General features: G+C 28.3%; 1 protein-coding gene across 1 annotated transcript; it reads left to right on the top strand.

The window, feature by feature from the left end:
* Positions 1–9316: 9316 nt before the first annotated feature.
* Positions 9317–14744, top strand: LOC127741246 (probable beta-1,3-galactosyltransferase 2). The gene is made up of 12 exons (XM_052253332.1): positions 9317–9802; positions 10913–11009; positions 11094–11167; positions 11249–11460; positions 11558–11621; positions 11853–11925; positions 12028–12148; positions 12248–12335; positions 12418–12543; positions 12639–12748; positions 12942–13092; positions 14714–14744. The coding sequence occupies exons 1-12, from the start codon at positions 9687–9689 to the stop codon at positions 14742–14744; spliced, it is 1263 nt and encodes a 420-aa protein (XP_052109292.1). The 5' UTR covers positions 9317–9686.
* Positions 14745–15674: the final 930 nt, after the last annotated feature.

The raw sequence follows: 15674 nt of genomic DNA, 5'->3' as shown, positions 1-15674 counted from the left end.
ATAATATACGGCTCTTGTTGAAGTGACTAATATCATTATTTTTAACTTTTGGCCCTTGCATTGTTATAAAGCAACAAATATGACATAACGACATATTATGACCCCACCCTATTAATTGTTTCACATGTAATTACTAACTTATATCAGTCTCATGCAAGCTAAGACATATGGTTTGTCATCTGTGTAACGCCAATTACGTAGATAGTTTGGTTTAATTTACATTATTGGAAGTTCCATCTTTGTTATCCGCACACAATAATACACTAATAGTGTTGATTATTGTCATCTTAATCTTGACATAATAATGCTTCAGAATTGTTAATAAATAATTAGCAGTTATTATTTGTCAACAAATAAAATATTTAACAATAATAACAATGAATGAGTTCTATCATTCATAAAAATGAAAAAATAAAATCATAACGGATGAACAAATGAATGTTTTCAATGGCGGTTTGAATAACGTTATTCATTACTACTATATATGCATATATATGAGTTTCAGCTTTTCATATATAGTTGGGTTGTTGAAAACATTTTGTTGTAGAAAATATTAGAGTAATCATTATTTTAGAGTTGGCATATATAATAAATAAAGGAAGCCACTTAGATAAAGACGTCTAAAACGTCTTTTTTTTAAGATGTTTTTTTAATAATTAAAAGTTAACATATATATAATTAATTAAATCGTATTATTTTTGTCAAAATTATGCTAGACAAATTGATTTGAGCGAAAAAATTGTGAATCAAATTTTAAACTGGTCTAAATTTATTTTAGTAATTTTTTATAATAGGGTATTGTAGTTATTTTTTATAAAAAATAATATTAATTTAGACCAGTTTAATATTTGATTCACTATTTTTTCGGTCAAATCAATTTGTCTAGCCTAATTCTGACAAAAATAACACAATTTAATCAATTATATATATTAAATTTTAATTACTGAAAAATATCTTTAAAAAAAGATGTTTTAAGCGTATTTATCTGAATGATTCCCATAAATAAATTATACTATTATTTAGATATATTTAACCAAATGTACACATGAAATCTTGTTTAAAGCAAATTTAAAGTTAGTGGGTCACTAACACATATTACTCACATGAATGTAATGTTAACTTTGACAATATTTTTCTTTTTTCTGTAGAATCATCATTAGAAGAAAGCTTGACTTATTATTGTAATCATGAACTCTTCCTCTAATAATACCATGTTATATTTTTTTTCTTTTACTTTTTTTTTAAAGAAAATTAATTCATGAGAGGTGGACTCCCACAAAATTATATTTGATTTTTCCCTCCCATCACTCATGAACTGAGAATTGTGAGCCATGACAAGCTGGAATATTGTTGTATGTAACATATATATGCAATATATATATACATAGGACGATGGAGCAGCTGAAATTATTATAAGGCAGTTAACTTTTCTTTATAAATAATAATGTTAATTATTAATTTTATCTATCAAAATGTTCCCTATCCACCCTTGTCTCTATAATAGATAACATGTGAAAGTTGTATCAAAGACACATGGAGTTCATCACTATATACCCTACTCTCCCTCTGTCTCTTTAACGTGCTTTCAAGCTTTGCACCACATGCATCGCTGCACATAAATATACTCTATAGGCCCCTATACATGTCATCATTAATTCTTTTCTTAGTTCATTAATTTTATATATCATCAGCATGCATGGACATAATATATGCAAAAATAGAGTAATGCTAAGGAACTAATTTTTTTCGGCTACTATTTTAAAAATGATTTATTTATTTTAAATTTTAAATTTTAAATTATAAATTTAAACCTAAAGTGACTTTAATATTGACTAATTAAAAATTAACTTTTTATATTTTTTTCATAAAAATAATTGATAACACATTGTCACGTTAATTCTTCATAATCATAGCTATATAGCGTATGGTTCTTCATTAAGAGTTAGACAAGGTCGTTAGTTCCCTCTCCTTATTTAATATATATATATCTGTGTTCCAATTAAGAGACATTCAATAATTATAGGTTATGCTTATTAGTGATGAACAAACGAAGATGTATTTCCCATCTGCAAGTTATTAGATTGACTAGTACAATAATTAGTGCAATAATAATAATAATATAAATTCATATATATTATGTTTCAGCGATAATTAATAATGAAGGTGCTTTTTGCATTATATGATTTGTCTGATTCATGACACGTGGGTGTGCGTGTGCATGTTAGAAAAAGAGAGAGTGAAACACTTTAGTCTTTAGTTAGTTCGTAATTAGATTCTTAAATAATTCTCTTTCGTTTGCTGAAAATTCAAGTTCAATCAATTTTATGTGAAGTTAATAGTTAAAAATATTAAATAATTTAAATAATTTAATTAAATTTTTATCTAATAGTTCTCAATTATCAAGCTTCACATAAAGTTGATTGCACATAATTTCTACGCTCTCGTTGTATGTTGTTTGGTATTTACAACGTTTACTCGTTAAGCAAATAGGAGAGGTTAGGAATAGGAATCTTCGTTGAGTAATAATCAAGCATTCTATAAACTTCAAACTCTAGCATCACAACTCTTAAGGCTACTAGAACTGTTTTTAATATAGTGAAAGTTTATTAGTGTACCATGAGTCTTGCTCTTTGATCAAGGTAAACAGGAGTAGATATTATTATTACATCAATATTAAGAAAATTTAAGCTGAAATAAAATATAACATTATTCTATAGATGAATAATAATAAGCCAAATAAAATTATTTGTGATTTATAATCATGAACGTTGTTATTATAAATTGTTTAAATATTATTATTATTATTATTATTATTATTATTATTATTATTATTATTATTTCACTAGCTAATAACCGATGAACATGATTATATTAACAGGGAATCAATGTATAATTTAGTTACTGATATTATTGTTGTTTAAAATAATTTGTTCTCCGTACATGAGATAGATCTAATGAATGCAAATTCATGAATAATGCATGAACGTAACCCCCAAGATTAATGTTAAAAGAGATTTAGTAATAATTAATGAGAAGCAAAATCTCGGAAGGCATGTTTTCGAAGATCAATAGATCATCAAGGCAAATTTGACGAAAATATCCTCCGCAAGCAAAGGCAGGATGTTTCAATGATGTCAAGTGATGTCTACTTTCATTGGCTGAGAAAACATTAGATTCAGTGAGGCCTCATCAAATGACGACACGTGTCGATATCCTCGTGACGTGGGCCATTAGATTCGGGCCTTTTCAAAAGGAGCCACGTGAGAGGGAACGAAATAGGTCACGTGACTAATGTCGAGAGAGAGGGATAGGGTATGGGGTGGGTCCCATCCAACTGGGAGTAGTTCTCCACCTTGCACGGACCTTTAGATCATGGCACGTGCCTTTCGACCGACTATTTCAGTCAAATAATCTTTTAAAAATGTAAAAAACAAAACTCTCGTTAGTTACAAAATAATCTTGTTATTTGTTAGTTCCAAAAAGATCAGAATTCAGAAAAATATATCATACTCGTAGATTACAATACCTCTAACATGAATATTATTTGATTTAGTTTATATGTATAACATATTTTTTTAATTCGGATGTTGCATGAGTTAATTAAAAGTTAAGAAATACGACTGTATAGTAGACATATTTGTTATTTAATTTATATATGTGAATGTATTCCATATCTACCAAACGAAAGATATCACGATTTATTTGCACTTTTAATTGATATTGAGAGTGTGAAGTCCTTTTAAGTTGACAGTATTAATTAATATTAAAAATGTTAAATAATTATCATTTCTTGTGTTCGTATTTAAAGAAGTAAATAATATATTAAGTGAAGTCTGTGATATAAAAGTTAAATTTTTTTTTATAGTAACAATAACATATGAGTTATGGCGAATATAATTTTGAATTGATAAGTAAAGAGAATTAATTAAATCTTGTATTATTATGAAATGGACAAATTTGGTTGACAAGCCATTAAATGGCCATTCCATATTAATTATATGAGATGTACTTAATCCGTGATAAAAATGGCTAATGTCATTATACTTCACTGATAATAAGATAGTCTCTTTGATGTATGTTAAGTATTTTCAACTTCATTTCCTTTTTTATTATTGGAAGTAGAAGGAGATGTTGCATTTAAACTTAACACGTCAATTGACACTAAATTTTTAGTATCTAAAAATATTTTTTTCATTGCGTAACTGCATACAAGTTTAGCAATTTTTTTGACAAAGCTATAATTTATTGACAATATCTTATTGAATGTGTCCGTCTATTTTACTCAATTTTTTATTCTATTGTTAATAATAAATAAATTAATAATTTTTAAGTTTTATTTTATAATCTTAGTTTAAGGAGTGAAAATAACTCTTTTTTATAGATGTTTCAATATCTCAATTGCAGTTTTGAAAGTAACATTTAAGGGTAAACTACAAAAAATACATCCAGATAATTTTGTCGCTAACAAAAATATACTCAAATTTTGTTATCGACAAAATGCTCTTAAATAATTAAAAAATACGACAAAAATATCTAACATTAAATATGTATTATCAAAAGATGTTTTAGAGATTGTATTTTGATTTTTTTGCAAACATGATTAGAAAAATGAGATATTATTATTCTTAAAATTTGGTGATTTTTTGCTAAGTATATACTTAGCAAAAAATCACCAAATTTTAAGAATAATAATATCTCATTTTTCTAATCATGTTTGCAAAAAATTATATCAAAATTCAATGTCTAAAATATTTTTTGAGAAATACATATTTAATGTTGGATATTTTCATCGTGTTTTTAAATCATTCGAGGGCATTTTTGTTAATAGCAAAATTCAGGTGTATTTTTGTCAGTGACAAAATTATTCAAGTGCATTTTGGTAGTTTACTTAAAATTTAAAGATAAAAAAATATTTAAGTTATCAAAGATAAAATAAATAGATAAATATCAAATCGATATCCGATAGATTATGGCGCTTACACAAAATGATACACGACTTTTGTTATTGACAAAATAGTCGTTGAAAGATTTTAAAATTTAACAAAATAACCCAAGTGTGAAATGATGATGTGACAGTAAACAGAAAATGTTGATATAGCCGTCGGAAGAGAATTCCAATGATGATGGCAGAGAATTTCAACGATATTTCCGGTGGAAGGAGATGCAGCGGCAAAGTGTTGCCATGACGGAACGGAATGCACTGACGTGTTGAAAAAGAAGAAGCGGCGAACACGAGAATGCAGTGAGGTATTGCCATGGCGGAAAGGAACGCAGCGGCATGTTGAAGAAGATGAAGCGGTGAATATGAAGAATACGATGAAGTGTAGCAGCGTGTCATAGCGGTCTTTTTCTTCGGCTGCCATGACGAAAGAGGATGCAACGACGTGTTGAATAAGAAGAAGCAACAAACACGAAAAAGAAAAAGCTAACCTAATGCCTAATTGATAACTATTCTTAAAATTTTCAAACTATGATGAATTAATTGTTTACGTTCTTTTTTTCTTGACACTTTATTACATTGCTATCTTTGTCACTTACGTCTTCGACTAAATATATCCAATAATATCGTGTCACTTATTAGATAATATTTTTTCTTAGATAATATTTCTTTTCCCCAGCATTATTCATATTCATATTTTTGTTTTAATCTTATTTTTTTTGCCTGCTATTGGAATTTGAATCCAACACCATTGATTGTGAAATTAAAAAATGGATTAATAATTAGCACGTCATAGTCATAGTTATGTAATTAACACTCTAGCCCTATATATATATCATACCGGAAAAGATCAAAACGAAAACAATGATTGCTCTTAGTTTATGCGTTGTCAAATTTTAGCAAAAAACCTATTCCATTTCCAACTTCCTTGAACTTGTTAAAAATACTACTAACGATTTTCATGTCCTTTTAGAAACAAATATGGATCATGTTATGAGAGCAACTTGAGACTGAAAACATCAATAAAGTATTAATTAATTTGGTCTTAATAAGCTCTATTGAAAAAAAAAAAAAAAAGAAGAAAATAGAACAATTTTGTTTAATAAAAATTACAAGAATTGAAATCCAATAATGATAGGTGAGAAACGAAACCACGCACCAATGGCGATTTGCTCCAAGTGTAGGATGCTATTTTTGGTGACCTATTTCATAGGAACACAAAAATAAATATCGCAGACATTTTTTAACTAATAATAATAATAATTTTATTTCTGAGTAAAACGACAAAGAAGAGTATCGGATGAAAGAATGAAATCCTTACCCTGGTTTGGTAAGCTTGGAAACTGTACTTTTATTATTTATCCAATGGTTTAGTAAGCTGAGCAGTCATATGACATTATATAAGGTCTAAGGACAAAAATAAATACATAAATAAATAAGAGAATATATATATGCATGTTAATGTACGTACTATATGCTTGTCTCTATTATTATCCTAAATTATTATATTATTATGAGAGGGAGGATTATTACATAAGCTAATTTAATTTGAATTAGTTAATTTAATAATCATCAATTAATTATTAATTATAAGCTAAATTATCGTAGATTCATAGATAAGATTCTTTATGTTTCTGGCAATTAATGAGGAGCATATGAGTCATGGAGCCAACTCTTTTCCATACACATGCATTTGTCTTGTGTGACAGTGATTCCATTGGATGATATGAATTTGCAGTCAAATATATTAAGCCGTAATTAATTAGACTCACAAAACTTGTAAATTAATATCTAATATGTTATTTAGTCAATTAATATATTTTGATGATCATTGATCAGTGATGTATATATGTCAAAGTCTTAATTTTTGAATATTTTGTATAATTTATTTTATAATTGTTAGTGGAAAACAAAATGGAGACCAAGTCATGCAAGTTGGGGGAACCTTTCTAGCTGGGTCATTGTCCATCTTCCCTACTTTACTCTTTATTCTTTTAAGCATATATCAAACTTTTTATCCCAAAATTCAAAAAAGAAAAAAAAATCACGGATAACATGGAGATATCCTTGTCAAGAATACAAAGCCGTATTGTGTTATTTACCTAGAAAGCAAAAAAAGGGGGAAATTTTGAAGAATGTAAAACTTTTTAATTGATTGGCATTTGGTTCCATGAGTAGAATGAATAAGAAGTCAGAATTTAAATTATTTTTTAAATGAATCAATTATTTTCTTATATTTTACTATTAAACCAAATATAAAATTTACATTACCTAAATTTAATATTAGTTTAATTATTTTATTGGTCCTTATAATTTTATCAAATTTTTAATTAAATATTTATACTTTTTTTCTTTTCAATTGAATTCTTACACTATTTTTAATTTTGTAATTAGTTTTTTTCATATACAAATTTTTAAAATTAACAAAATATTTCTTCTAAAATACATGTAGTCAAAGATCTAGTTAGATTTTTAATTATAAATATTTTTAATTTATAAAAAAATATTCAGTTAATTCTATTATTTATTATATTATAAAAAATCTAATTATAAAAATAATAACAGTATAAAAATCTAATTAAAAAATATAAAAATCTAATTAAAAATTTGATAAAAATTACAAAAATTAAGTGATCATGAACAGAATAATTAAACTTTTAATATTATATCCAATTACAAAGTTGAGTCAAATCAATTTCCAACAACAAAAATAATTTCTCTTTGCAATAACAATGACAAGGATGTAGGGTATGTAATCAGAGAGGTCAATCCCTACTGTTTTTGTATTTTCTCTAATAAGTTTCATAATCAGAGTAATTAATTAATTAATGATGGCCGTGCAGCAAGTTGTAACTAGTTAACAATGGACTCATCATCAGATTGATGCATAAATGGGGGAATTGATTTTCTCAAATTTTTTTTAATGTTTAATAAAATATGATTTTTCATTTCTCATCTTATATTTTTTAAGTGGAACAAAAAATATATATATAAAAAAATCACATTTTATTAAATAACTAAAAAAAATTGAGGAAATTTGCTCTCGCATAAATGCCTAAATGGTCTCATCAATTGCATGAAAAAACATGAACGCGTGTCAAGAGATAGTTTCCATTGATCATATTTCTTCCACACGACACGAGAATGGCAGTGAAGAAAATGGTTAATTCTGCCAATCATATAAATAGTTAAATACTACTATCAGTATAAAGGCGTCTAATTAAATAATAGAAATGGATTTCTTAAATAGTATTTTAGTTTTTAGAAAATAAAATGGAATATAGTAATTTGATAACTAGAAAGGAGTTTACAACCAATTATTGCGTGAAAAAAGGGTGAGAATTATTTTTACTATTATCTATGTAAAAATTTCTATATTGATGCACCAACAGGACAAAATATTGAGTTATTGCTTGTTCAAATTTATATAATTAATATAATTAAATATACGTATAAAACTATTTTACCTTCACAATTTATTAAAATTAAATTTATATGATTATTAGTTATAATTTGTAAGTTCATTTTTAGTTGCTAATAATTTTTCAGTCAAATAGTAAAATCCATTAAAACGGAAATGTTCACAAGACCAATGTCTCCAATTTGAGTTTAGATAGTGACAAAAAGACACCAATTAAATAAGAATATTTTTACTATCGACAATATCAAGTATATATAAAAAATTAATTATCAAATCTATTATTCATAAAAAATTAAAATATATATAAAAAATTATACGTATAAAATATACGTCTTTTTAATGGTAGATCGGGGTGACCCAATTTAATTTATATAGTATTTTCTCTTGTCTATTAAATCAATCTTACTTAAACCGCTTTATGTATATATTCAAAATCTTAATAAATCGTTTTCACTTAAACAATTTACTATGTTACTGTACTAAATCGTTGTACGTTAGATCAAATTATATATAGACATTTTTCAAAACAAAAGTCAAAACAAAATAAATCAGTAATATTAAATCCAAAATAATTTAAAATAGTGATTTATCCAATGTATTCATATACAAATATATTTTTATTTTATCATTCGGTCCTAAATTACGTCAAGTATAAAAAAAAAACTTTCACCTACTTAAGTAAATAAGACTGATTTACGCGAATTTCACTTAATAATAAAGATAAAAAACAAATTATTTATTGAAACAAAACAAACAAAACTTGAATTAGTGTTAAATAAACCCCCCAAATATTTGTTAAAAAAAGTCTTCATGTTGGAGTAGAGGGTAGAGAATCAAAGATGCCAAATAGATTAGGAGGGTATAAATGTGAATGCAAGAAACAGTTACCGGAGTACAATAAATAAAGAGATCAGAAGGTGGCCCCAAGAAGAATGGTTTGGTAATATGGTGACTATAAAACTGAGCGGTTACAAAGTCTTCTCACTTCTCTTCAACGTCCCTTACCTGCAAAGCCACACACACTCTCTCTCTCTCACACAAACACATAAAAAGAAAGAGAATAGAACCAACACAAAGCAAAGCATATAACAAAATAAGCTGAAACAGAGCATAAAGAAAGGAACAAAACACTTAGAAAAAATAAAAATAAAAACAGAGCACTTCCTCTGTTCTGATTCATCTTCTCCTTCTTTTCAAAGGTGCCCACTTTGAAATTTTCTTCCTTTCCTTCACCATTCGCTGCTCCTGTTCCTTCTCCTTTAGAATTGTTAACATGGTTTTATCATTCTGAGTGTCAACTTGGCAAGTTGTGTTTTTGAAAGGACAATGAATTTGAAGAGCAGAGGAGAGGTTCTTCTTCCTCATAGAAGCTTTTTGTCTCAGAGATGGATGATTTTTCTTTGTATTGGAAGCTTCTGTGCTGGGATGCTATTCACCAACAGGTACATCAATTTCAATTCTCTCTGTTATGTCTTATTTCATGTTGTTTTCCAAGTTTCTGATACATAATACCAATCAATATTCTGTTTATGAAAACGAGTCCATGTTGAAATTTTTTAATGGCTTTCTAATCCTGAAGAAGAGGCCTTTTCATATCACACCTCATGTTTAATTTTAATATTTTTCTAATTTAAAAAAAAAATATAATCAGTGTATTTCTGAATTTGGATGACCATATTTATTTTGTGAAGAAATTCCAATTTGAAGAAATTTTTTGTCATATAATTTCAAAAATATATAATTTTTTATCTGTCCTCTAATTTCATCAATTATCTTAAACTCACCAAAACTCAATAGGATAAGTAGAATGGATCTGAATTCAATTGGCAACAGTTATCTTCATCTGAACCATGCGATATTTCAGTTTAAGATGCTATTCCTCCTCTATAATAATAACTAGAAGAAAAAAAGTCAAGTTTGGTCAGCACTCAGTACTGCTAATTAATTTCCTGTTCAATTATTTCTACTAATGTTTACAAATCTACCAGCAGGTCGAGTCAGAAAATGTTTGTTATTATGGTTGAAAAAATAATTTACAGTTTATCCTAACTACTAGTTATTTCATATATATACATATCATACTCACTAATCAATGAGGAAGAAGACTTCTGACACCTAATAATTGATTGGCACCTCTAATCTCTAGTGACTAGTCTATTCTGCGGTAGTTGTAACTGAATCCCTTATTCATATTTACTAGTTGTTGAAACGTTTAAAGATGTATCCTTTTCAATTTTGAGATCTGTCATATTTAGTAATATTAAATAAAAGATATAGTCTAACTTACTGGGAGGTGCTTTAATTCTTTAATTGCATCTTTTTGTCCTTGATTGTTACTAATTGTTAGTATCATATTAAGCACATGGTGATGACTTCATTAATGTGTTACAACTAAATAAATGTAACAACTTGGATTATTCAATTGTTTTCAGGATTCTTAATTTGACTATGAGTTAGCATGTTTATGTTACCCTACTTTGGTACTTGCCATAGGAAGTTGTTAGAGATAGTTATTTTTGGTTCCCTTTCTGATAAAAATGTGTTAACAACAGGATGTGGACTATTCCCGAACCTAAAGGACTTGCAAGGACAACAGCTATGGAAGCTGAAAAATTGAATGTTGTTTCGGAGGGTTGCAACTCAAGAATTGTAAGCTTATGTTACATAACATTAGTCTTCATAGTCACTTGTTATGTTTTGAATTCAGTGTTTGATAATCTGAAATTCCTTTAGTTGCAAGAAAAGGAAGTGAAGCGCGAAACGAGAAGCATCTATAAAGAAGTTTTCAAAACACAAAATGCCATGCAGTAAGTTATATACCATGATGCTGTTGTGTTGTGTGCTGCTAAATTTTCATTTCAAGGCTTATGTGATTGTGTTGAATGTAGAACATTGGACAAAACTATTTCAAACTTGGAGATGGAGTTAGCTGCTGCAAAGGCAGCTCAGGAGTCGATTCGCAATGGCGCTCCTCTATCAGAAGATATAAAGGCAGTTGAATCAAATCCAAGGAGAAGGTACCTCATGGTCATAGGAATCAACACTGCTTTTAGCAGCAGGAAAAGAAGAGACTCCGTCCGCCAAACCTGGATGCCTCAAGGTTCATAATTTGATCCATCAATGCCAGTATTCTGCCACCATTTTCCAATATTCGTTGTGGTTTCTGATTATCTGTTCTTGTGGTAATATGGAAATAGGTGAGAAAAGAAAGAAGCTAGAGGAAGAGAAAGGCATTATCATCAGATTTGTAATTGGTCATAGGTAAACTATCTCATTTCTCTTTTGTAGTTTCTATGATTTTGTAATTGGTCATAGGAAGAGAAATGCTTACATTAGATCATCTAATTTGAACTAGTATAGAAGTTTATAGAACCAATAATCCTATGTCTTCATTGGGATATACTTGAATATTTCCAGTGTTCATAATTATATTGAATGAATTGTAAATTGAAGCTTTCTTCTAATTCTTCCTTTATTCCCCTCTTTCTCCAGTGCTACATCAGGTGGTATATTAGACAGAGCTATAGAAGCAGAAGATAGGAAGCATGGAGATTTCTTGAGGCTGGTAAATAATGTGACTCTTTGTCATGTTTTTCTTATATCATGATTGCAATTTCTAAAAGAAAAACTAGCAGATTGTGTAAAAAACTGTGGTTTGATTTTGCAGGATCATGTTGAAGGGTACCTTGAATTATCAGCAAAGACAAAGACCTACTTCGCAACTGCTGTTAACTTATGGGATGCTGATTTCTACATTAAAGTTGATGATGATGTTCATGTAAATATAGGTATCAAAATTTGATCTCCACATCAAATTACTACTCATATCAAACAAGGTTTCATGTTTACTTTCTTAGCATCATACTCATTATTCACTCCCTTTTCAGCAACACTTGGAGAGACTCTAGTTAGACACCGGTCGAAACCACGAGTATACATCGGATGCATGAAATCCGGGCCTGTTCTTTCCCAAAAGTGAGAATTATTTTCATCTATAGGATTTTGAGTTTGTGATTACTTCACTTCCACAGCTTCTTATGTGCCTAAATTCCTGCAGAGGTGTAAGGTACCATGAACCAGAATACTGGAAATTCGGCGAGTCTGGCAACAAGTACTTCCGCCATGCCACAGGACAGTTGTATGCCATTTCAAAAGATCTTGCTACATATATTTCAATGAACCAGTGAGTCCTTACTCCTTAGCTACTTCTTCAAATTTATGGACAAAATTAAATGTTGCTAACATTATAATGACTTATTTGTACTTGTTCTGTCTCAGGCATGTTCTTCACAAGTATGCCAATGAAGATGTCTCACTAGGCTCATGGTTTATTGGACTTGATGTGGATCATATTGATGATAGGAGACTCTGCTGTGGCACTCCACCAGGTGATTTTTTTTTCTTCGGTTATCGAATCGTTATAAAATTCAATTTATATTACACTGTCATCCAATCACATATCGTCAAATAATCAAAAGTACATAGTTTAGTAATAGCTAACATGTGATTAGATGAGCGTGTAAAATACTTGAATTAATAGTTCTAAATTGATTCTCACGTTTGGCGACTATGTTGTTGCAGATTGTGAATGGAAAGCTCAAGCAGGGAATGTGTGTGTAGCTTCATTTGATTGGACATGCAGTGGAATTTGCAGGTCTGCTGAGAGGATCAAAGAGGTTCATAGAAGATGTGGAGAAGGTGAAAAAGCTTTGTGGAATGCCTATGCAGCAAGGCTTTTAACATTTTTTTTCCTTTTTTTTTTCTTAATGTATTTTTGATGAGTATAGAGAAAATTTTCATTTTACATGAGAGGAGGAGAAAGAGAAGAAAAAGAGATAAGAGAGAGGACTTACTCCCATGAAAATAGAGGAAGCATAGGGTAATAATAATAAGTCCACCCAACCCATTCTTTTATGCTTGAAGGGCCACTCTCTGTGTTAATAGTCTTTGCTTAAATGGCTATCAATCAAGCATCTCCTAGTATATAATTCACTCTGCTACTGATTCATTTTTATCTTTTAACAAATAATTGTGCATCTGAAAAATTTAGGTAATATTAATATTTTTTAATCAGTTACACCCTTATTCAGTTATTTATCTATGATATTATTTTTATTTTTATATATATAATGCAATTTTAAGTGCAAAATCTCATTGAATTAACAATCATAGTATTTTTATTTTTTTTCCCTTGAAAATTCGAGAACAATTTTATCATAATAAAATTGTAAAAGACTATTTCATCTAATTATTTATACAAGTAAAGATTTTGAATTTAACTAAAAATAGTAGTAAAATACAAAATTAAAGAGGCAGAAAACAAATTAACAAGGGTTTTAATCACCAAAACAAAATTAATAAGGGTTCACTTAGGAAGTAAAAATGATAAAGTTTCTGAGTTACAGCTGATCCATTGCAACTCCAAGCCTTTGAATTCCAAGCACATTTATCTGTATGAGAACCAACATTTCTTTCATAAGTGATTGTACCTTGAAAGGTTAGTGCATGTTTTGCAAGTCAACTAAGCATGGTCCATGTGGTAGATGCTTAAGAGATATATATTGATAAATTATTGCAATGTTAATGATTAAAGTTACACAAATGGAAGAACATGGATTGTTGGGGGGGTTAGGCAGAGATTTGATAGAAAATTATTGTTCTTTTGGGTCAACGGCTGAGAAAAGTCAAAATGCTCAAAGTACTTCTTACTACTAGTTTAGGAATTGGGAGATAATTGGCCCATGAACCCTACCCAACAGACACGGTAAAAAAATTCAATAAAATAAAAAATTTAACTAAAAATATCTTCAGACTACTTGATAAAAATATATAATACTTTTCAAATAATTTTTTATAAGATTTTTCATTTTATAATATTCTTAACTAATATCCTAAAGATACTTGTTAATAAGATCTTAAAATTAAGTCCTACAAATATTAATTGTAACATGTATGAAAGTAAAAAACGAATATTGCAATTTGAAGTTACAAGTATCATTTTCCAGTTTGAAACATGTGGAAATTAAAATAATTAAGCAAAGTGGAAATGAGCATACAAAAGAGGAAAAACAATAAGTGCTATATAGAATTGATTGAATTATTGTTGTATATTTTTCATTATTGATTGTTCTGGTACAACTTAATTGATGTGAGTAGCAGAATACATGTGATGAACCTAATATATTAAATAAAGCAACTATAAGAGTCAATAGATTCCTCCAACAGCTTCTGGTTATGTCAATGTCCCACAAATTGTACCTAAAAGCATTATTGTTTTTAGAAAGAAGATAAAATAACTATAATCATCACACATAATGTGCCCTTTAAGTAACTTCAGTTTCTTCAATGTTCAGCTCCGAGGAAACTCCTTCAACTTCCAAATGAGGGTAATTTCAGGTAAAAAGTAATGACCATGTTACATTTGTAATTTTTCTCTTTCATTTCACAACAACTATGTCAACAATATCTTAATTTACTATCGATCATTTAACTGCATCATTCAAATAAATAATAAACAATCTTATATAACTTATTAATAATTCATATAAAAATGTCTTTAGGTAAAAATTATAATTAATATGTTGATACGTATTAAATAATTAATAATTTTTAACTATTATTTTCGTATAATAAATAACCTATGCAGACAACTTTTATTGTGACTTTTATTCCAAATTGCTTGGACTTCATTCGTTGATCATATTTTTATTGTAATTGCGTCCCAACAATTGGTTGATTCATTTCTCTCTCACCTACCTTATCTTTCAAAATAAATAAGAAGGCATGGGAAGATTCTTGATGTTTTTTTCTCTCATTAAAAATGTCAAAAGATATATAGTACCCTATATATTATACATACATAAATGCATGTGTATGGACCCTCTTCCAATTAGGTAACACTAGTAGTATAATTTATGTATTTTAGGAGCAAAATATTTTAATTATAAGCGAACTTCTTTTTTTCTTAAAGTAAGATATTAACATCATATCTTTGAAAAGGGATGTACTCTTCATTTAATTTTTTTAAGAACTATTACAAGTCCTACACCATATTTTTAAGTACCTTAAAACTTTTATATGTTTAAATACAATTTCCTTACGCATATGGAAAAATTCATAACAAATAAAAAAGGAAAAGAAAGAGAGGCAGGGACACAAAACAATGCTTAAACTTAAAGAAGTGCACAAGCCATGTTCTGTTAAACATCACATTTCAAAGAAAACAATGTGACCTATATATGAAAATTAATTAATAGATGAATATATAAAAACTTGTCATCGCTTGTTCTTGTAACTAATTCTTTTCTTCTTCCA

This window comes from Arachis duranensis, chromosome 8 (genome assembly GCF_000817695.3).
Source record: "Arachis duranensis cultivar V14167 chromosome 8, aradu.V14167.gnm2.J7QH, whole genome shotgun sequence".
Classification (NCBI taxonomy): Eukaryota; Viridiplantae; Streptophyta; class Magnoliopsida; order Fabales; family Fabaceae; genus Arachis; species Arachis duranensis.
This window is presented reverse-complemented; position numbering and strand designations above follow the sequence as displayed.

What these genes read in the sequence shown, in the direction of transcription:
- LOC127741246 (XM_052253332.1), top strand. Translation starts at nt 9,687, where the DNA reads ATGAATTTGAAGAGCAGAGGAGAGGTTCTTCTTCCTCATAGAAGCTTT. An exon ending in AAAACACAAAATGCCATGCA is followed by an intron (nt 11,168 to 11,248) that starts GTAAGTTATATA and finishes TGTTGAATGTAG; the next exon opens with AACATTGGACAAAACTATTT. An exon ending in CCAAACCTGGATGCCTCAAG is followed by an intron (nt 11,461 to 11,557) that starts GTTCATAATTTG and finishes ATATGGAAATAG; the next exon opens with GTGAGAAAAGAAAGAAGCTA.